The 23,557-nt window shown below is 32.4% G+C and overlaps 2 protein-coding genes across 3 annotated transcripts; one reads left to right on the top strand and one right to left on the bottom strand.

Moving 5' to 3' along the window:
• Window positions 1-44: 44 nt before the first annotated feature.
• Window positions 45-23,538, bottom strand: LOC110692236. Of its 2 annotated transcripts, XM_021869228.1 has the most exons (6): window positions 7,064-7,876; window positions 6,192-6,365; window positions 4,546-4,675; window positions 3,444-3,517; window positions 896-952; window positions 45-284 (listed from the first exon to the last, which is right to left on the bottom strand). In XM_021869228.1, the coding sequence occupies exons 1-6, from the start codon at window positions 7,127-7,129 to the stop codon at window positions 168-170; spliced, it is 618 nt and encodes a 205-aa protein (XP_021724920.1). In that variant the 5' UTR covers window positions 7,130-7,876; the 3' UTR covers window positions 45-167. The 2 variants fall into 2 exon arrangements, 1 of the variants encoding a protein (XP_021724920.1); XR_002505427.1 differs by lacking the exons at window positions 896-952; window positions 6,192-6,365; window positions 7,064-7,876 and adding an exon at window positions 23,517-23,538 and having other exon boundaries at window positions 243-284; window positions 4,546-4,721.
• LOC110692233 (zinc finger protein ZAT3-like) lies at window positions 9,806-11,367 on the top strand. Its single transcript, XM_021869226.1, has one exon. The coding sequence runs from the start codon at window positions 10,139-10,141 to the stop codon at window positions 11,099-11,101; it is 963 nt and encodes a 320-aa protein (XP_021724918.1). The 5' UTR covers window positions 9,806-10,138; the 3' UTR covers window positions 11,102-11,367.
• Window positions 23,539-23,557: the final 19 nt, after the last annotated feature.

Below are 23,557 nucleotides of genomic sequence, written 5' to 3'. Positions count from 1 at the left end.
AGGTAGAACTTCTGTAGCACTTGGAGGTGGGCTTTGTGGTTGTGGTGTGCCAACATTGGCCACAGCATAGTCTTCGTGGATGGTCCCTAATTCATTCCATTCAACTCCAGCTATCACTGAGTTAGGGAATCAAAGTTCATGTTTCTTTCTTCAGAAACTTGACAAAATTATTTTTTATACAACAAAATGAAACGTAAGTAAAAAAAAGTGAAAGGATAGTCTGTTCTCCACATATCAGTAATGCTGACATCACCATCCGACAGTAACCAGTAATCTGCATCACTCTGTAAAGGAAGCAGAAGACATAAATGTATTAGATACTTACTATTCAAGCACATGGAAGGACAAAATTAACAACTGCGAACACTTTATACTTCTATTCCGCTTGCAAGGAAGGTCTAACAAGAAAATTTATGAAAAAAAAAAAAAAAAAAAAACCATGCTAGAGCGCAAATTAGATGGTGCACATCGAAACCTATAACATGACTGTTGATAGCAATCAACTTCAGCCCAAGAAAAAAGAAGACAACAAACAAACAATCATGACTGATGTACTTTACACATTCAATCATTTGATAAAAGCTCGATTTTCGGACAAAGTACATTAAACATCAAATCAAGCACTCATGCTCACAGAAATGCTAGAAAAACTAACTCTGCACCCAAAAGAGCAGCAGCAATTCCTAATGTGCCACACCCACAACCAAAATCAGCCACCACCTTATCACTAACATCTCCAAATGAATTCTCTGCCTACCCAATTCAAGAAACAAAAATACCTATCAATTATCGGTCCAGTAAATCGATCAAACTTCGAAAAGATTACAACTTTTAAATGATATCAACAACAAAATGATGTTATACTAATAAAGAAAGTAATGGGATTATTACATACACTGTATAACATCAGAGAAGCAATACGAGGGCCAGTTGGGTATTGTTCAAGTTCAATCTGCAGCAGCAAAGGAGTAATATCCAACACACTTATCTGAACAGTCATTCGTGATATAGCGTAATATACTAACAGTCATTCGTGATATAGCGTAATTATATCACGAATGACTGTTAGTATATTTAGTTTTCATAGTAAACTCATTGTTGGGATGGTTTTATATTTTAATCATTGTCTTAATTTTAGTATTGACTTGTGTTCGTGAACTAATTAACCATAGTTAATCAAGCTAATCAACCATACTTAAGGACTAAACAGTTGAATTACATGGAACCCCTTATGTAACAAATATATGACATACATGCTCATGATGAACCCATGCTGATGTTGATTTCATTATCCCCAATTATACAAAATTGATGAAGTCTTCCTTGGATAATGCACTAATTAATTCTTAATTATATCCTAGTTTCATCTTTTTTTAACCTAAGATTCCTTGCTGGCATTGCATAACGTTCCATGCACAGACCACATAATAATAACTAATAATAAAATTAAGGGATATTCTCAATGGTAACCCCCTATTATTGCTACGCACCAATGGTAACCCTCTTTTTTTTGGATTATACAAAATTACACTACTTTTCTTTTTTCTCCTAAAAATGACTTTAATGATGGTGTTTTAACATAAAATAGTCAATTAAAATTAACTATGGTTAGTTTTTTATATTTATAAAAAAAAAAATGACACTTGTTGCAAGATCATTGGTTAAAAATTAAAACAAAAAACAAAAACAGAATTTCAAAAAATTTTCACCCAGCCCCACCCCTTTATGGTTGCCAAACCATCCGGCCACCTTTACGGCGGCCATCCGTTCCCCCACTCCAGGTGCTGCGCCAAATTCCCCCTCCCCTCGCGCTGGTACTGTAACCCACCCCAATCGCCGCCCTCCTTCCCTAACCCAACCCTTCCTTTTCCGGTTCTTCTCCGCCGTTAAAAGCCCCAACCTCCGCTCCCGGAACTCCCTTGAAACCCCTTTCCCTACTCCCGAAAACACCCAATCGGCCCTCCCCACCACCAAAAACCCTAGCCGTTTGTGGGTTTTCGGAGTTGCGGGAGAGGTTTTCTTGGGGGTTGCGTGCGACGAACCGAAATTGGGATTTCTCTATTGAATTGCTGCCATGGTTCTTCAATTAGATGCAAAATTGGTGCAATTGGGGCTGCTGCGGTGGTGCGAAGGTGGAGTGGTGGTTAACTGGTGGTATGTTGCGACGGTTCGGTGGTATTGTTGGCGGCTAGTTAGGTGGTTGGTGTGTGCGAGGTTGAGATGGCTGGATTGGTGATGTGTGGGCTGCTGGAGGTTGGGCGGCTGTAGGGGCTGGAGGTGGCAGGGGTTGGGGCTGGGTGGGGGATTGGGTGGGTTCACCAGCTAGGGTGGGGGCATTTTTGTCATTTCGCTATTTTGGTTAACCATGGTTTAATTTTATATTAAAACACCATCATTAATGTCATCATTAGGAGAAAAAAGATAACTAAGGTCATTTCGCATAATCCAAAAAAAGTAGGGTCACCATTAGGGTGTAGCAATTATAGAGGGTTACCAATGAGAATTTCCCTAAAATTAATAATTTAATATTACTTACCCATACAAAAATTAAATAAAAGCACTACAAACTTATTAACCCATGAAAATTTTCACTCTTAAAAACCAATTTTAATTACAATACCGTTTCTTACTTTACTAAGGTCTCTCTCCTTTAAGAGTCCTTCCAATTCTCATGGAATGCTTGATTAAACATATAATTGTTGTCGGGTTGTTAAAGGCCTAAGGGAGACTGATATTACTTAATAAAAATTGACCTTGTATCTCTCTTCTTTCTTAAGAAACTAATAAGATGACCTTTTAACTATTAAAGTCGCTGAACTTATCTTCATATTAACTGTGGTATACTGGTGATCCATTATTTGTACTATAGGACACCAAATTAAATTAGCTCATAGATTAGCAGAATGTGGCAACTGGCAACCCTGAAACAGGCATTTCTACACAACATCTTATGGAATTAAAGACAACAAAAATTAAGCACACAGAAGGGGATATTTTGTTGATAAGAACGAAAATCAACCAATAGTCAAATGCCATGATGATAAGTGCGTAATACAACGAAGTCAGAGGTGCAAGGAAATATCTCTAAACCACAATACCCAAAACTGAATGCCAGTATCTCATTGTAATAAGCTATCTCAGTACATGTAGGTTTCTTCCAAACTGTGTCTTAATACTGCAGTTGATAGAAATGCAAATGCCGGTAACAGCTACTTCATTGCTACAGTCATCAGACAGGGTATTCATGTTAATTTGACTATTGAGTAGAAGCAATAGAAGGAGAAATAATGCAAATTAAAGTCAGCTAATCCACTAATATGTCTATTACCCTCTTCTTGATTCCAACAGCTTATACACACCCCACTAAGCTAAACCCCAAAAAAAGAAACCACAGCACAAACTACATCATTTCAGATCACAATTTAGCAGAATTGTCAACTTACCAACTGTAATGTAGTAACCGAAATGCCCAAACAGCCAATTGAGTACCAACCAAAGTGACAGTTTATCCAATGCACTGTAAATTGCAAAAGAACAACAATAAGCCTTAACCATAGAATAACAATAACTTGTCACTGTAAAAGAGCTAAGTTGCTTCAGATAACAAAAACAATTGCAGACCAGACTCAAAAGATGGTGTGCAACAAAACAATCACGACCTACGCTTGTTAGCCGAAGTGTGCATTTGCAGTCTTCAATGAGAAAATGTGTCATATTGTAAACTAACAATCTATTGATGAGTAATAACAAACATCGCAACCTAAACTTACAAGCCACACTCATGAAAGCAATAGAGGTCTTGGCCTACGAGCTGCAATAACCATTTATAATCTACTACGTGGCCCATGCACCACCAGGTTCCACCCAAAGCAAAATAGCCTAGTTATTAATCTATACATATTTGATGATCGCATTTAATGGTAATCTATTTATATTTAGGTATGAATTTAGATTTAGAGTTTTAGATCTATTCCATCAGTTATTCATGATCTATTACATGGATTTTCTCCATTCAAAAAATAAAAACCGCATATTACGATACACCACTCTCTTATGATTATAAGTACCACAATAAACAAATGCAAATCAAATATCATACCTGAACAATAACAAAAACAATAAAAGTACAAGTAAAAGCTGCAAAACCCCAAAACAAAATGAATTTTCTTGGCAGGTATACTTAATTAAACTTGCCTAGCGTTTCTTAAACATGCAAGTAGTGAGAATAAAGTTGCAAGATTTAAGCATAACACGGTTTAATACAGACAGAACATCCACCAACTAAATAAAACATGTTAAGCCCAAAAATACACTTTACGAACCCAATCAAGCTCACTTAACGAATTCAAGCAGCAAACGAAACCAATAAATCTCACCTAACATCACATGCAAAAAATAATTAAACCAAGAGGACACCAAGATTCAAAAGCAAAACAGAATTACCTAAATTCACTCCATCAAAAAACACATAATTGATATAAAAATCAATCACAAAAATTAGGTCAAAATCAATCAAAAAAGAGGAGAGAGGAAGAGGAACCATACCATATTTGCGAAGACGATGGTCGACGGAACTCTTGTGCATAGCAGCCAAGACATTCTTCTTAGGATTAAGAAGAGTCTTCAACAATGAAGATGAACCAGTAGCAATCGCCATTTTTGTAGGTTTGCTAAGCTAGTAAGCTCAAACAAAAATTTCAGAATGAAAAATGAACAGAGACCTTAACACAATCAAAATCAGTAAAAACCAACATCAATAACATCGAAATTCAAAACTCAAATTATGAAGCTCAAACCAAAATTTCAAAAGATTCACACTTAATATTAGCTCAACCCAAAAAATTAAACAAATCTACACTAAATCACCTCATATAAGCTTTTTTATGCAGTCCTGAACTCTTGCTGAAGAGCAAGATGCTTTCATCTTTTACCTCAACTGTTCAGCAGTTGATACTATTCCGATAGCGGGCTTTTGAATCTTGACAAAGATTAAGACAATGATTAAAATATAAAACCATCCCTCTACATAAAAAACTATGCTCAAGAATTTGATCGCTCATAACTAATTATGACTGAGCAGCTGTTATCTGTGATTTCATCACAGTTAGCTCATATAAGAAATTTATTGAATTATTATATGGAGAAATGGTGTGATGCTCACACAGCTTGTTAAAGTTAAGACGAATAAGTAGGGAACCTGAGAGTAGAGTTGGCAAATCTATTTTTTCTAGCAAGTGAATACAGCTAACATAATAGCTCAACTTCAGATTGAAGGCAATGCCCAATTCACAGTAGCAGTTTACTTCAACCAAAAGTTACTAAGAAAATGCAGGCATATAGCTTGATACTGTTAGAAGAAGAGTCACACTGCCACCATAAAGAAGGCATACATTTCTAAGCTCGAGCAACAATTTTTAGAACAACAACCACGGGTATAAAGTATATAAACAACTGGTAAGCTAGTACCAAAGGTGATAGGACTTAAAATGGTCGATATTCACTGAGAAAATCTACTACACTGAACTGCCTTTGATTTCTAAGGTACTAACATGGACATTTTAACACTCAGTTTACCATAGAAACACTCAATATGCTGCCATTGGTTTTTGATATACAGCATCCTACATACTACATAGGCTTTCATCCGACGGAAGAGGTTATTTTTCAGGCGATCATCCACATTCCCCTGTTTAAGAATAGTAATCTAACTACTCAAGATGCAAACTACCGCTAATAATACACCTATTTTTTTATATTAATGACCTAGATGCATTTTATTGTAGCAATACTCAAACAATGCATCTGAAAGAAGTTAATTTCAACATGCTTGCTTGGAAGTTGAGACTTGAAGGACCTCCCTGCCATATATTTCAAAGGCAGAGACCAAAGAGAACATTCTCTTTTCCCTCCCTAGTACGAATATGAGACGATTCTATCTTAATGTAATTGTCCACCACCTATTACTTTCTCACACCTATAGTCCAAAGCAGCTAATAGTATCGTACCAACTTTAATTTCTTAACAAATAAGTTGGACACATGAGTGACAATCAAAAGGACTATCCTACAAGCACCAAGCAATGAAATCCAATAATCTAGTACAGAAGCCAATTAAGACAAGGGATATTGTAAGACTCTACAAGCAAAGAAGTATGAAAATATGGGGATCATCAGATATGAGTAAAAACTTACATTTAGAATAGAAGGTTCTGGCAATGGGCACTGGACGGGTTTATCATTGTCAAGAGGCTCAACTGGATGTTCAACAGGTTTAAATTCTACACCTACATCTATACCATGAGCAAGAGGCTGTGCAACCTCGGCCACCGTGTCCTCTGGAATCGGGGCTGAGACCTCCCTTGCATCCTGTGTCCATTCACATAAGAAAACGCGAAAATAAAATCACAATCAGCAATCAGCAGGCATCGAACTTACGACAATTAACTACAAGCAGCATGAACTTGAAGAGCAATACCAATAACAATGAAGCACACCAATCCTTGGCAAAAACACACCAAAAGCAGGTTCTAGACATGATTAAAGACAACCCAATAAAGATTTTGGACACAATTTCGGATACTATATGACTCAATGATCTTAAAGGACAATAAGATACATGACTAAACCTGGTTATATTTCTCCCGAAAACTCAAGACCACAGAAACCAAGCAAACTGACCAATTATGTCAACAATGAACCTTATAAAAACCCAGGTAAAAAAAGGATGAATATTGCCCAAAATCAAAAATTCTCAACTACCCAATTCACGCCTAGATCTAAGGAAGCCAATAAGAAAGTCAGATCAAAAAGGAAACATACAAAATCTGACCAAATCAACCACAATAAGAAAATCCCACAAAATCAACTTTAAATAGTCAAACAAAACAGTAAAAACAAAGAACAAAATCATCTAAACACAACAGTAAGATAGACAGTTCACCTATTCAAATCATATTAGGTTACTTACCACACAAAGTATTCATACAAAATTCACAATCAAATTAAACAAAAAAAGTTCCTAATTTTACAAAATCATGCAACCCCAGAAAACTAATTTAACTCACAATTGCGCTTTGCGTTCTTCGGTGCCCAGATTTGCTGCTAGAAAACTTAGAGAAAAAACCCACCATTTTTACAGTTTCTTGCTTCGAATTAAAGCTAATAACTCACATTAATAAGAACAAAGAATTCTTTGAAAAAATAATTAATGGTAGAGAAGAGAGAGAACGAAGGAAGAAGATGAAGTGAAAGGTAGGGGAGAGGTTACAAGAAGGACAGAATGAGTAAAGAAGAAGAGAGAGAAAAGAAGGACAGAAGAAAAGGAGAAAAAGGACAAAACCGAGGGTAATTCCAGAAGGACACTGTCCTACTGTTCATAAGGAACAGTACCGGTGGTCTTCTCATTTAAACACCATTAAACGAATGCACCAAGACCAGGGCCATGTTTATAGTTGAAACTACATAATTCTAGACTCAGCAAACAACCCTCCCTATAAAACACCAGCAGCCTTCCCTTTGATTAGTCAACTATGTAACATGCATCAGTATGACTTTATCCAGACACATTAGAGAATAAATAACAACGGTCAACAACATAGAACTTAAATTTATCTCATACTTCACAACAAAAGCAAGATTGATGGATTATAAGAATACTGATAAACTCTACATCTATTTTATACAATAAATCTTATACCTTGCAATAAATAAAATACTGTGAACAACTCCATGCAAGAAGAGCACAAAAGTTAAAGAACCTAACATCAACCATCTTAAAAAATTACATGCAAATAATACTTTCATGCATTTTCAGCACAATTTCATACACATAAATGACATAATAAACCAACAAAAAAAAAAAAAAAAAAAAAAATCAAAACTCCATAACATCTTCAAGGTTTATTTGGTGGGTGGGTTATAGGGAGACTCAGATCTGCATTTCATCGAACAATTTGGCGGCACATTCTTGAAGTGGGAAAACCTCAACCATGGAGACAACTCAACCGAATCCCACAAACCAAACGCCCCCTAATACTGCAATAATACTTTCATGCATTTTCAGCACAATTTCATACACATAAATGACATAATAAACCAACAAAAAAAAAGAAAAATTAAAACTCCATACCATCTTCAAGGTTTATTTGGTGGGTGGGTTATAGGGAGACTCAGATCTGCATTTCATCGAACAATTTGGCGGCACATTCTCGAAGTGGGAAAACCTCAACCATGGCAGCAACTCAACCGAATCCCACAAACCAAATGCCCCCTAATAAGAATTAGGGAATACAATTTCGTTTGCTGCCAAGCCAAATGATCAAAACGTATCCCAAATTCGTAAAACATTCCAAAACCAAACCATCGATTACTTTGAATTGACTCATCACAGCCTCATTAATTTGTATAATTGTTTATGTGTGTGTGTGTGTGTGTGTGTGTGTGTGTGTATATATATATATATATACGTAGTACGTAGCTCTTTTTGGGGGTTGATTATGGTATATGGTGAAAAACAGAACCAGAGATCAGAGATTCAGAGTAGCCAAAAAAAAAAAAAAAAAAGAAAAGGTGAGAGAAAGAGAGCAAAATTGTGGAAACTAAGCTCTTCGATTTCTCAGAGGGCCGTTTTAATGGTGGTCGGAGAAATCACCGGCTAAAGATGACCGCCGTTGACGGAGGTTATCACAGAAGAGGGGCAAAACGGTCCTCAGCAAACTCCCATTTAAAGTTTCTTTGAATTAAAGCTAATAACTCGCATTAATAAGAAAATCCTTGCTATAATTGAGTCTCTAATAAGTCCAACTTTGCCCCCACTAATTGCTTCTTTGTAATTGAAATTTGATTGCAGAACATAAAACCATAGGAAATAGCTTGGTAATTTTCATAGATTAAAATGATCATAAATATTATTGTATAAGAGGATGTCACATGCTCCTAATCTCTTTCTTTAAAATCCATTGAGATGTAAGAAAGGACTTATCTGTAATTATAAAAAATAAAAAAAAAATAAAAAGAAAGAAAGAAAGGACTTAATACAGAACCTTAGAGCTCAGTTTATTCCAAATAGACGAAAACAGAAAAGGTCTTTCAGTAAACAGTAGACCCAAGAAATCCAATTTTTCATTTTAAAAATCTCGGAACTCAACTCACAAATAAAAACCAATACAAACAACATGAAGCTTAATCGACTGATAACAAACAAAGAAATTTCGCCTAAACAAATGGCAGAAAAAATCAGCAAATTAATTTAAATTCAAAAACATATATTCAATTATTCATACCTGAATTCATAAGCACCATTAAAGTGCTTTTCAGAGCACCTCAAAAACAATCCCTCCTCCTCCGGCCCGTTGTCTATGCGATGATGGTTCTGAAGAATCCAAATTCTGAAACTATAATATCAACAATTGCTTCAATTGCAACTTTAATTATCATCAACATAAAAAATCAACCCAAAAAAAATAAATCACTCAAATTCAACACAAAAAAAAAAACCCAAAAAAACAAATAAACCCCAAAAAATTGCAAAATTGCAACCAAAAAAACAAAAAATAAATAAAACAAAGAATCCCCAAAAAAATCGAAAACCAATCGAACAAATAAACCCAAAAAATCGAACACAAATCGATCAAATAAACCCCATTAAAAACGAAACGATTTCGCACAAAAATACACCCACAAAGATTCAACCCAAAAAAATCGAAAACAACAGGAACATAAAACTGCTTCAACCAAAAGAAATTGAAAAAATAAATTTCAAATTAAACAAAACCCTGAAAGCCCAACTAAAAAAAATTAAGAGCGACCTCAAAAGCTGCTTCATAGGAGGAGGAGAGAGAGCTAAGAAGGCACTTCAATGGAGGATTCAGATCGCACTTCAATCGAGGGGAGAGATGGAGCGTACCGTCGAAGAGGAAAAAAGCAACTCAAACGTGAAGAAAATGAAGGACAGAAAGGAGAAAAAGGACAAAACCGAGGGTAATTCCGGAAGGACACTGTCCTACTGTTCATAAAAAAAACTGAAGTAACTGTAAAATAACTCCCACTTCCTTCCCCTACAAAACCCACTCTTCCCCCCACTTCCAGCCTTTTTCCACTCTTCTCTTCATACACCCCCTCTCTCTTTTTTTTCACCTTCCATGGATAACACTCCTCCTCCTCCACCACCACCCTTGCCACTACCGCCTCCGACACCGATACCGATACCTCTTTCATTGTCTCCTCCTACTCCAACTTCCTACGTCCACAATCACAAAGATTTACTCTTACCTTTTCCTCCTCCCACCACACCGATCTCCTCCTCCCCAACCGCCTCCTTACGTAAGAAACGCCACTCTAAACTCCTCCGCATTGACACTTCCACCAGCACAACACCGGCCAACAAAAAACCTGAGATCACACCACCATGCACGGAGTGTGGGAAAACCTTTTGGTCCTGGAAGGCTCTTTTCGGTCATATGCGATGCCACCCCGAACGTGAGTGGCGTGGCATTAACCCTCCGCCTCATCTTCGACGTCGTTCTCTTCCTCCCACTCCTACTACAACCACTGATGACCATGAGGTCGCTGCTAGCCTTCTCTTACTCGCTGCTGGTCCTGTCTCCCCTGACGTGGCATTAGCCTCTCCGCCCAGGTTTGAGTGCTCGAGTTGTAAGAAGACATTTGGGTCTCACCAAGCGCTCGGCGGTCACCGTGCTAGCCATAAGAATGTCAAGGGATGCTTTGCCATTACCAAGAGTGCAACTGACGTTGAGGATGATCAATGTATGATCATGCAAAGTGGTTCAAGTCATGAGGAGGCAATTGGGCTGGGCCTTTCTTTGGGCTTGGGCCTTGGAGTGGGCCACAAGTGTGGTGTTTGTTTGAAGGTGTTTCCTACTGGACAGGCCTTGGGTGGGCACATGAGGTCCCACTGGGAGAAGAGTGAGGAGCCGGCATTGCGATCGTTGTTTGGGCTTCCACTTGGGTCAGATTCAAGGCCCAATAAGGCCCAATGTGGTGTTGATCTTAACCTACCGCCCCAACTTCTAGAGGATGGTTCTTCTTCTACTACTATTGATTCTTCCAATAACATGCAATTAGAGCTGAAGTTAGGAATATAAGGTATACAATTGGTTAGGTTATTTAAAATTGTTGTAATACTAATTAATTGATGATTTATCACATATTTAAGTGTTAAAGACTAACTATTTATAGTGTGTGGTGTGGGTTTCATGAAAACATATGTATGCTCATTGTTTTAGGTGTGGGTTCATGTAATATCTCATTTAACACAACGCTTCATTCATCATAATATTATTACTTACTCTTATTACTACTCGTATAATTGTAACCTTTCTCTGTTATAAGGTTGCTGTTTCCTATGGCGAATACTATACTATTCCCATGTCTAGAAACATATGTCACATTTTTAGCTGTAAGTGTATATCTAAACTAGTAAGGTGATGGTTAAATATAAGCGGAGATAGTATTGATTTTGATGTATTTTTTCTTAGTTACGATCATTAGTTTGGAATTCATGGATGATCAATACAATGAGCCCATGGACCTAAGGCCCATATAGCTTACCTGACCTAATCCATTTAGACTAAACACTTTTTTTTTTTTTTTTGACAACATTTAGACTAAACACTTATATAGCCTATAATCCAAAAAAATGTCCTTTTTTAAGGTATTGTCTATGCAAAGTGTATTAATTAATTAATTGTAATAAAGTTAAAGTAATGCTTTGCATACCTCAGTAGGTATGTATTTGTTTAAGTTTGATTTTCTTTTTAATTATTCCTTAAAGCATGAGCAAGTGACCATTATAATTATTGCACTCCGTATAATTTATGAACTATGATATTGTGTCAAAAAAAAAAAAAAAAAAAAACTATTAGTTGGTGAGTTCCTAAATTTAGAAATATTATTAGTTTGAAAGTTACAGATCCAGTAATCTGGACCACTTCACCAACTCGTACTTCATATTTTTGTCATAATTTCTCATCATCAAGCTAGTAGGGAACATTTATATATAATGTTCAGGATTTATTTTTTTATTTTTTTTTTTAAGACTTTAATACAATCATTAGTAATATCTATATGAGGTGATTGGATTATAGAGAAACACAAGTTTAAATGGTCCCTATGGACAAAAAATTTCATATATTTACGACTAGTATATTATATTGACCTTTACGGAGTAATTAAGGCTTAACGATAGCTAGTTCGAAAAGGACATTTAACTAAACAGTTGGATCAATTTGACATGAAACCGCATGAAATTAGATGATTCTCATCGAACTTTAAGATGCTTTAACATGACTCAAGTCATTATAAACCACATCGGCCTACCAACAAAAGGAATTTTGTAGGGAAGTTTTATTCATCAATCATTGTTTCAGGCTCCTGAGTTCCACCACGAGAATGTGTTGCTAAAGGTGGTGTTGTCTCATTATCACCTGTAAGTTTGTATCGTCTAACAACTAATATGTAGTGTAATAATCTTCATTATCATTTCTTTAAATTAGTCCTCAAACTTAGAAAATGTTCAAGAGCTTGAATGTAAGACCCATATACTGTACGCAGTATTATCTAATGCAATGGTCCTTCGTTTTCATGTCCTGCTTTGCTTCCATTTTTATCTCATTTACTTGTTTGCTTTCCCGTTTTTTGCTTCTTGGCTTAAATCTGTGTTTCAATGGAAGGAAAATCATTTTCCAAAAACGGCTTTCTTATTTTACGATTGGTTTGTAATAGAAGAAAATAAAAATAATGTCTTATATCCTCCTATTCCCCACCTTTGTCTCCTCTCTTCACCATTTCTCTCGAACTCTTCTAGACCTACCAAAATTTAAAATAATAATGGCTCCTTTGAAATTAGATTTACGTCAAAATAATTGCTACAGTAATAGTTTAGAATATGATCAAACAAGTTCATCAACTTTACAAGTCAATTAACAAATGAAATCATGAAGAAGTCTTATTTTTTTTAAAGAAAAAGTTTGTAGTTCAAAAAACATGTAAATATTTTTATAAAAGAATGGAAAACATTTTTGAAAATTAAACATGTTACTTACTTTTTTTTTAACTAGTTGTGGTCCCGCGCGGTGATTATTATTAGTAAGTAATGTATCCGGTGGTTCTGTTACACGGTAATTATGTTTGCGTAGTGTGTGCATGTCGTAAGAATTTAAAGTAATAAAGGCAATCTAAGAGGGAAATGTTGCATTCTAAGTTATTATATGAGAAATCTTTCTTAATTAAGTAGTCTATCTCTCTCTTTCCTAAGTGATATTTCTCTCTTTTTGAATGATCGATCTTTCTTAAATGGCCTCTCTCTCTCTCTCCCACTCTCTCTATAGCTTTTAGTAACTCTTTCTCCTAAGCTAATTTCTCTTATTTTCTTAAGTGGTCCATCTCAAATGATCTATGTTTCTTAAGTAGTTTATATTAAAGTTATCAAAATCAAGATTCCACTTTGAATTGGAAGGGATTTAGATGTGTATGTGTTACTAATGATAGTAGTTGTTTCAGAAGTTTTCTTATAAGTTTTTATTTCTTACATGAGAAGGTTTTTCTTGTTTTAGGCTTAAAATATTTTAATTATGCAATTTTATTTTGACAATAATTATTTTTACGATATAGGAGAATCGAGTGAGATGATTTTTAAGTGGTTGATAATTTTATTTGGTATGTATACATGTATGGATTTTTTAATATTCGCATAGTATCTTAATAGGTATTTTATATACTTTGAAAATTAAAGTGTCATCATTATAAGAAGATTATGATTCTTAGATTGTTTGATAAATTCTATTTAATGACATGTTTACAAGCATGATAATAAATGATAATTTAATTATGAGATGATATATTTATGAAACATGATTATTATTGATTTCTCACTCATAATTATAGATTGAAACAAGTAAGTCAATTTAATACTCTTTCATAGAATGAGATGAATCAAAGAAGGATTTCAATGTAGAAGTATAATTATGCACATTTTGTGTGTGTCATAACCATGTAATAAATTGATTAATCACGAAATAAATTATCACATATAACTATTTAAAAATATAATATTCTAACTAATAAATCACAAAAGAAATTCAAAAGAGGTGTGTGAATAGTGAAAAAGTATAAATAATGCAATTAAAATAATTGATGAAATCTAATATATATAAATAAAGTAGGCATTTTTCAAGAGCATTCGGAGCGCCACATAAGCAAAGGTATATTTTCGACCAATTAATAATTAGATTTCTATTTTATTTTGGAATTAAAAAATTCATTTGCCACCTAAACAAAATTGGCGAATGAGATTTAAGAATTTTTCCACGTAAGTAAAAACAACGAATATTGATTTATTAGGATTAAATTTATTTAAAAAACTAGAAATTATCTTTTAAAATAATCATCTTTAGATATAGGATTTATATATGTACTATTATAAGATAAATTTTGATAGTGTTTATGATAAGAAATAAAAAATATTCCTTGATTATAATTAAATTAAAATTTGTGACATTTAGATGAACAAATTCCAATACATAAATTTAATTTTGTATAATTACAATTTTTAGATTAATTTCACAACAATTATTGACTTTCTGGTAAATATTTTAATTTATTTTATAAGACTATAAAGATTAATTTTATATAAATTTTATTTTTGCTAACATATTCTATTTATCCACTTTTATTAGATGGAAGAGATATCGATGTGAACTAAGTTGGTGATCCTATCGAATTTTTTTTTTAATACAAATTTTTTTTACATCGAAATATTACATCTAATAACTTTATTTTTAATGTAAAAAATATTATGAGTATAATCTAATTACAAAAATTATGTTTATGAGATTTTATGTATAAAAAACCGTAGGATATTAGGATTTAAATTATTAAAAAAATAAAAATTATCTTATGAAATTAATGGTTTTATCTAAATACCCGATTTATAAGATGTTTTTTCATAAAAAAAATTTAAAACTTTTAACCCAATAAAAAACTTTACCTTTTGTAAAAATTTTATGTCTACAAATTTTAAAAGACAGATCATTTGTTTGAGATCAAGAGATCACAAGAAATATACATAATGATATATAGATTTGAGAGTTTAATTTCAAGTGTAAAAAGTAACGAATAATGATTTAGGATTTAAATTATCTTAAAAATAAAAAATTATTATCTTTTCACATTAATGATTTTATCCTAATATGTAATCAATGAAATATCATATTTACAATTTTATTTTTTTTTGAAAGATATCATATTATTGTCATATAACTAAGAACAACGAAAAAAATACAAAACAACAATAAATGAAGTCGCGATATAAATTACATTAAAAAAATTATACTTTTGTAATTGACAATATCATTTTAATTAAATTATTATTTGTTTTTATTTTTTTGTCTGAAATTATTAAATTGAAAAATAAGTCATATATATATATATATGATTAAAAAAAAAAACTTAGAGTATATAAGAAATATCTTTTCTTGAGATATATGTATGAAAATCTGTGTATCGCACAGGCTTTCATCTAATTATTTTACATATTATTTAAATATATTCTATTTAAATAAAAAATATTATGAGTATCAATATTTTCTTTCTCATATTTACAATTTATTTATATTTACAATTTATTTATATTTAATAAATTCATATTTACAATTTAATAATATTTATATTTAAATATTATGAATTCAGTAAAAACAAATTAGATAAAAAATATCATATTTACAATTTATTTATATTTAATAAATTCATTATAAATTATAGTAAAAAAAAAAATATTAAACTTTTGTAATTTTGTCTGAAATTATTAAATACAATAAAGCAAATAATTAAAAATCTTAGATGAAAAAACCGTGCGTTGCACGGGCTTTCATCTAGTAATTAACAAATTACGTAAAATTATTTATTAATTAACAAATAACGTAAATATTTATAATTATAAAAACAAATGATTTATTCAACAAAATTATTATCATTTTGCCCCGGGCCACTAGAATATTAGAAACGGCTATGCACCTAACTCTTCGAAAAAAACTGTAAAATGGATAGAGGCAAATAACCGTCATCTCACACTTCCTTCCCCTACAAAACCCACTCTTCCCCCCCCCCCACTTCCAACCTTTTTCAACTCTTCTCTTCATACACCCCCTCTCTTTCTTCTTTTTTTTTTTTTTACCATCAAACTTCCTTTTTTTTTTTTTTTTTTTTTTTTTTTTCTGTTTTTTACCGACAACTTTTCACTCCCTATTTTCCTTCCATGGATAACACTCCTCTTCATTATCACCTGTAAGTTTGTATTGTCTAACAACTAATATGTAGTGTAATAATTTTCATTATCATTTCTTTAAATTAGTATTATCTAATGCAATGGTCCTTCGTTTTCATGTCCTGCTTTGCTTCCATTTTTGTCTCATTCACTTGTTTGCTTTCCCGTTTTTTGCTTCTTGGCTTAAATCTGTGTTTCAATGGAAGGAAAATCATTTTTCCAAAAACGGCTTTCTTATTTTCCGATTGGTTTGTAATAGAAGAAAATAAAAATAATGTCTTATATCCTCCTATTCCCTCACCTTTGTCTCCTCTCTCACCATTTCTCTTGAACTCTTCTAGACCTACCAAAATTTAAAATAATAATGGCTCCTTTGAAATTAGATTTACGTCAAAATAATTGCTACAGTAATAGTTTAGAATATGATCAAACAAGTTCATCAACTTTACAAGTCAATTAACAAATGAAATCATGAAGAAGTCTTATTTTTTTTAAAGAAAAAGTTTGTAGTTCAAAAAACTTGTAAATATTTTTATAAAAGAATGGAAAAAAATTAAATATGTTACTTACTTTTTTTTTAACTAGTTGTGGTCCCGCGATGTGATTATTATTAGTAAGTAATGTATCCGGTGGTTCTGTTATACGGTAATTATGTTTGCGTAGTGTGTGCATGTCGTAAGAATTTAAAGTAATAAAGGCAATCTAAGAGGGAAATGTTGCATTCTAATTTATTATATGAGAAAGATGTAACTTATATTATGTTATTAGAAAGAAGTAATTTGAATTATCATGTTAAAAAGAAGTAATGTTCTTAGAATCGGATCAAAAGATGTTGTTACAATAAGAAGTATAAATAGTTCTAATTTTAATATCATATTGGCTACAAAATTAATGATATAATGTAATAATAATCATTCAAATAAGAGTTTTAAAATTATTTGTTGGTTTGTGGGGGTAAATGCAAAAGTTTGTTATAGTTAATGGCGAAAGGGCTAAGGACGTATAAGATAAGGTGGTTATTTGTGTTTTTAAATAATTGCTATTATTTTCATAAGTGTTCTTCTATTCTTAAGCATTATAGTAAACCTCTCCCAAAGCTAATTGTCTGGTCGATTTTTCTTAAGTGGTCTTTCTCTCTCCAAAGCTAATTATCCTAATTTTTTAAGTGATCTTTCTTAAGTAGTCTCTCTCTCCCCATAAACTAATTGAATTGATTTTCTTAAGCGATCTTTCTTAATTAAGTAGTCTATCTCTCTCTTTCCTAAGTGATATTTCTCTCTTTTTGAATGATCGATCTTTCTTAAGTGGCCTCTCCCTCTCTCTCCCACTCTCTCTATAGCTTTTAGTAACTCTTTCTCCTAAGCTAATTTCTCTTATTTTCTTAAGTGGTCCATCTCAAACGATCTATGTTTCTTAAGTAGTCTCTCTCTACTTCTATAGATTTAGTGCAATAAATTTTGGATCAGAAACATACATATAATGATGATTGTTTGGAAGTTAAATTTGGAGCAATGAAAATTAGAATACAATGGCAAAAATTAGAATACAATGGCAAGTTAGTTCGAGAAATGGATAAAATTATATCAAAATATTAGTAAACTTAAATAAAATACACATTTTTGAAGTTAGTAAACTTAAATAAAATACATATTTTAGAAGCAATGAAAATTAGAATACAATGGCAAGACCGTTAAAAATATAACTCAGAGCCACAAGGCAGTTTACTAAACAGAGATTCATATAAAATAGCAACACGTGTACAATATGGTATAAATTAAATAGTTTCAACATCAAAAACGGCAAAAAAAAGGTAAATAAAAAAGGCAATTTGATTAATAATATGTAATTGCATCAAAATGAAGGATATTCAAGCTATCAAAAGGCTCCATTCTCAACCAATAAGCAACATAAAGACAAAAGATGTTTGTTATAAGAAAAGGTGCTTGATACAGTGCAAGAAACAAATGATATTGAACGACTGTCGAACACTTTAAAGATAAAAATAAATTGTGCTTGATATAGTGCAAGAAACATATGATACTGAACGGCTGAAAACTTTAAAGATGGAAATAAATTATGACAAGGCTAATTAATATTACTTATTTAACGATGTAGCGTGCGGTACCCCAACGGTGGTGATTATTATTAGTAAGTAATGTATCCGGTGGTTCTGTTACACGGTAATTATGTTTGCGTAGTGTGTGCATGTCGTAAGAATTTAAATTATTAAAGGCAATCTAAGAGGGAAATGTTGCATGCTAAGTTATTATATGAGAAAGATGTAATTTAAATTATGTTATTAGAAAGAAGTAATGTTCTTAGAATCGGATCAAAGATGTTACAATAAGAAGTATAAATAGTTCTAATTTTAATATCATATTGACTATAAAATTAATGATATAATGTAATAATAATCATTCAAATAAGAGTTTTAAAATTATTTGTTAGGGAGGATTCAATTTAATTTTATCATGCTACAATAACTTTTAACATTAACTTTATATTCAATTTATACTACGGACACATCTCAGCTAAGACACCCTAAATTGAATTTAGAATTAAAAGAGCATATAACTTAGATTAAATTAATACTTAAACTGAATTAAATTGAATTTAGAATTAAAAGAGCATATAACTTAGATTAAATTAATACTTAAACTGAATTTAGAATTAAAAGAGCATGCTACAGAAGTATAACTTTTAATATCATATTGGCTATAAAATTAATGATATAATGTATGTACTACAGAATATGAGATAACTTCTGTATATACTACAGACACATCTCAGCTAAGACACCCTAAATTCAATTTAATTCAATTTAAGTATTATATACTAAATTGAATACAAAATTAAGTTATATTCAATTTTAGTTTTATATCATATTGGCTATAAAATTAATGATATAATATATATACTACTGAATATGAGATAACTTCTATATATACTACAGACACATCTCAGCTAAGACACCCTTACGAATCCTTCCTAACAGCAATTTAGTTACCAATATATATATATATATATATATTTCTCCCTTTCGATTAACAGTTTTCTACATAAATCTGAAATGGCGATAACTTCTTCAATATATCAAGAAAGATGAATGTACTAACAACACAGTTCAACATAAACGGTCTAGCAGACAGGAGGAACAAGCCTAGAGAAGCTGTTTGAATCACTCATCTGAAAAGATTCATAGCTCTGTGTACTGATCTCACTGCAAAAAAAATATGAATAACAGCTTGAAGGTTTTTTTTTCCTAGGTGTGAATAAATTCACCTGATTTGAATAAATAAAACTTATTCTGGCAATAAAGGGAAAGATATAACACGCGAAGGGGCCACTCTGATGGAGCTTCAGTGAATTATGAGAGGTGTTGCTCCTGAATCATCTGTAACCAGGGGAAGTGAGATTCTTCAAGAATGAACCGACAACACTTCCTCTAACGCCCTCCTCTTTCACCAACAATAAGAAGATATTGCAAACAGGAGGATGATTTCACAAAATCTTTTCTTTTTTATCCCCATCTAATAATGGAAGAACCCCATGTAAGACCAGCACCAAATTCAGATGTTGCAATGATATATCTTGGCTGGACTTTTCCACTCCAAACAGCTTCATCCAATGCCAAGGGGATTGATGGTTGATGCGGCACTGGTGTTACCATAATTTGCTAATTAGCAAGACACGTTCTGTAGGAACTTCCAAATGTGTTGCAACAGAATCAACAATCCTCTGGTTTGCTAGCACTCACATTTGTAGATCATTAATGTACAGTTATATAAAGCACCAAGATTTATTTGAAAATTAGGAACTGAAAAAGAGAGCAGATTATTCGTCCTAACTCCATACTTTAAAATGCTCTACTTCATAGCTTATTTTAGAAACCAACAGATGTAACAAGATGTTGACTAAGCACGATACCTGATGCAATAATAACCAATCATTATTGGAACTATCTAGAACAGCCTTTTGAAGTGCAGCCTCAATTGATTGGGGCACACATCTAACAGCAAAGCGAATTTCCCTTGATTTCTTTGCCATTATTATTTTGATGAACTCCCTGTGCTTTAATTTCTGGGCTCTCCTCATCATGTATTATTGCTTCATGAGTCTTCAGTTCTTTCTTAGTTAATTTCTATGTTTCTCACTAAACTACCACATATAGAGAGAGAGAGAGAGAATTGAGAGAGATTGAGGAAAACAACGACAATAATTGTAAACCAAGCATGTGGGCTAACAGAAATTTATGGCCGATATATTCATAATAGAGCAAATCTTCTCAAATTTCAGAATAAAATATCAGTAAATCAAGGCAGGAATTCAGCAAAAAATTGTAGCAACAGCTTAACACAGTTGAAGCAAGAATGTTAGTTAACTCAAACAAATATGATACAAGCTCTCCACACGAAACCAAATATCATACAAGCTCTTCCATTCAGGACCAATTATGAGAACTCTATAGCCACTGGCAGACATTGTAACCTATATAGATTTCCCAGGTATTACATCTCAATAATCTCTATAGCTAACATCTAAAAAGTTATTGTATCAAACTCCATCTCAATTAAGGCTTGTTTATGTTAGCGTATGAGCATCATTAATTTTTTTTCACCAGCAACTATATAATTAAAGGGTCTATAATAATTCAAATCAAAAGCATTTAAATCAAATTTTACTTCTAAAAATGTTTATGAATAGTGTTGTATTATTAGGAGTACGAATTATATTTATACTTGCCTCAAAAATTATTCTTAAAATTGAACCCATCTTATTGGTGAGCAATTATAATCATCAATTAGAATCACGTAAATTATCAATTAAGACCATTTGCTTCCAAGATTCATACAAACAACAAACCCAGATGCATATTCCACAAAAATTGATCATCAAACATTCAAATTACACCAAAAATTCAAAATTTGAAAGGGCACAGAAAAAAGAAATTGTACGAACCACAAGGGTGCTTGAATTTGAATTAACTTCTAGCCATCTTAGTACTCAAAAAGGTGCAATTGGTATCTGCAAATACCAAACAAAAAAAGAATAACAATTATCAAGGAAGCCGTTTTGAAGCTTAGAGGTAATAAACATTAAGTACGTTAATGTATGGTATTTCTACTTTGTACCATATAAGGTCGACAATGTTTATTGAAAGATCTAATGAGAAGTTTTTCATATAAAAATGACCTATCATCTATAAAAAAAATTTGCTCGTTATAATATTTCATTACTTCAATGATTATAAGATTTATAATAAATAGTTTCATAATCTAACTTAGAATAACCCTAAATCAATAGTTTCATAATCTAACTTAGAATAACCCTAAATCGATAGTTTCATAATGTTCCTTAGAATAACCCTAAATTGAGTACGATTAAGTTTCTATAAACCTTAGATTGTGAAATTGATACGGGGTGATTAATAAGAAGAAAGAAAATCTTACCTCATGAAGGAGTAGAATCCCATAAGTCGCTTCAGTGCGAAGGGCAAATAATGTTGAGAATTTCTCCTTTCTATATTTCCCTACAAAATTTCAAACCCAGATTTCAATTACATAAATTAAAAACCAGAAATATATAAATTCAGAGTAAATCCAGTAAAAACAAACAAAAAAATGAAAGAGGAAAGGGGAAATGGTACCTCAACAGTTAAATAGACAATAATATGAAATTGAACTCCCAAATGTGAAATTCATATTGGACAATTTAAAGGAAGAAAAAAACCCCTTACCTCAACAGCGGGCTTCAACAGAGGAGAAAGAGCAAAACATGGAGAGCTCAGGAGAAGAGGAGGAGGGAGATGAAGTTGTGGCTGTAGTTGGTTTGCTTCTCAATCTATCAACACTGAAATTAGAGGAGATGAATTTGTGGTTATGGTGAGAGGGCGGAAATTTGGACTTCTTTTAGGGCAAAACAGACCAAACACTGTAGATAAGCAAAGTGCAGGCTATTTTCGAGGGCAAAAATATACCTGATTTTCCTTGAGGAAAAGGGTGATCTTAGTACCCCTTCCAAGTTGTTCACCAGTAGTGTCCCTTGTGGCAGTGAAGGAACCACCAGCTTGAGACTCCCAAACGAACTGCTCGTCATCATTGTGCTTGGTGGATACAATGACCTTTTCAGCAAACAATTAAGCTGAGTAGAAAATAAAATCAAAATTCAGACAAAGAATCACACAATAACCTCATCAAAACAACAAAAAATACAATCACACAATAACCTCATTATGTCGATAGCAGTCTGTTATACCATAACTCCATTAGCAAAACAAAAAAAAAAAAAACAAAAAAACAAAAAAAACAAAAAAAACGAAAAACAGATAAATAATCACATCAAAAACCAAACATTACAATGAAATCGCAAATTCAACCCAAAAAAACCGAAAAGATTACAAACAAAAATGTTAATTCAAAAAGGATCGTGGTTCTGATGTTGGTCTTTCTGTGTTATTCTAATTTTCTTTTTCTTAAACATTTTCCAGTTGTGGTTATATCAGAACATTTTCATAACTTTATAGTTTTAGTAATCAATGCTTTGTATATATTGTTTGTATATATTCTAGCCTAAAGAGGGGAGTATCAAAAAGATTTCTTTTCAAAAGACATTGAAAAGAGAATGGGAGGAAATGAGTAAAGACATAATCAAAACAGCAGCATAAATATGCCAGTAGAAGTATAAATTATAAAATCAAATGTAATCAACAGCTTTACTATTCCATTACTCAAGTATAAACAAATTTTACTTAATAAATACTACTCGTACCGTGTCTAGACATACAAATTGTAGACTGGTTATAAAGTACAGGAAAAAATATTACTGTCCAGCCAAGCTATAGTCTATAATCTATGCCCATTAAATGGTGAATGAAACTAAACAAATAGAATGTAAATATTCTACAAAAATATAAATGTGAATCCTGTCCTTTTTTCCATTTCTTTATTATAATATTTTTTTTGTTTTATGTAATGACAAGTACCCAAAAATAACCCTGAAGAAACAATCATAATCAATAAAATTCAAAGAAACAGAATCGGAATCAGTAAAATTCAAAACACAAATAGTAAACCCAAATAATTAAACAAATATATACACTAAATCACCTCATGGAAGCTTTATTAGCGAACAAAAAGAAGAATACCAAAATAAAAGAAGAAGCAAGCAAGTACGAAAAGAAAATCCCAAAACTAAAATTCAAAATAGACGAACAAAAAGGAAAATAAAAGCTAAATCACCTCATATAAGCTTCAATGGCGAACAAAGAAAAGAAAACCAA

Source organism: Chenopodium quinoa, unplaced genomic scaffold, assembly GCF_001683475.1.
Source record: "Chenopodium quinoa cultivar QQ74 unplaced genomic scaffold, ASM168347v1, whole genome shotgun sequence".
Taxonomy (NCBI): Eukaryota; Viridiplantae; Streptophyta; class Magnoliopsida; order Caryophyllales; family Amaranthaceae; genus Chenopodium; species Chenopodium quinoa.
Note: the sequence above shows the minus strand (reverse complement) of the source record. Positions and strands in the feature narration are given on the sequence as shown.

Bases quoted from the DNA above. Each gene is read 5' to 3' on its own strand.
- LOC110692236 (XM_021869228.1), bottom strand. From the start codon at position 7,129: ATGGTGGGTTTTTTCTCTAAGTTTTCTAGCAGCAAATCTGGGCACCGA. The intron at 4,676-6,191 runs GTAAGTTTTTAC...TGAGCTTACTAG, and splicing joins CAGAACCTTCTATTCTAAAT to CTTAGCAAACCTACAAAAAT. The intron at 285-895 runs GTATGTAATAAT...CTTCCTTTACAG, and splicing joins CTTCTCTGATGTTATACAGT to AGTGATGCAGATTACTGGTT.
- LOC110692233 (XM_021869226.1), top strand. From the start codon at position 10,139: ATGGATAACACTCCTCCTCCTCCACCACCACCCTTGCCACTACCGCCT.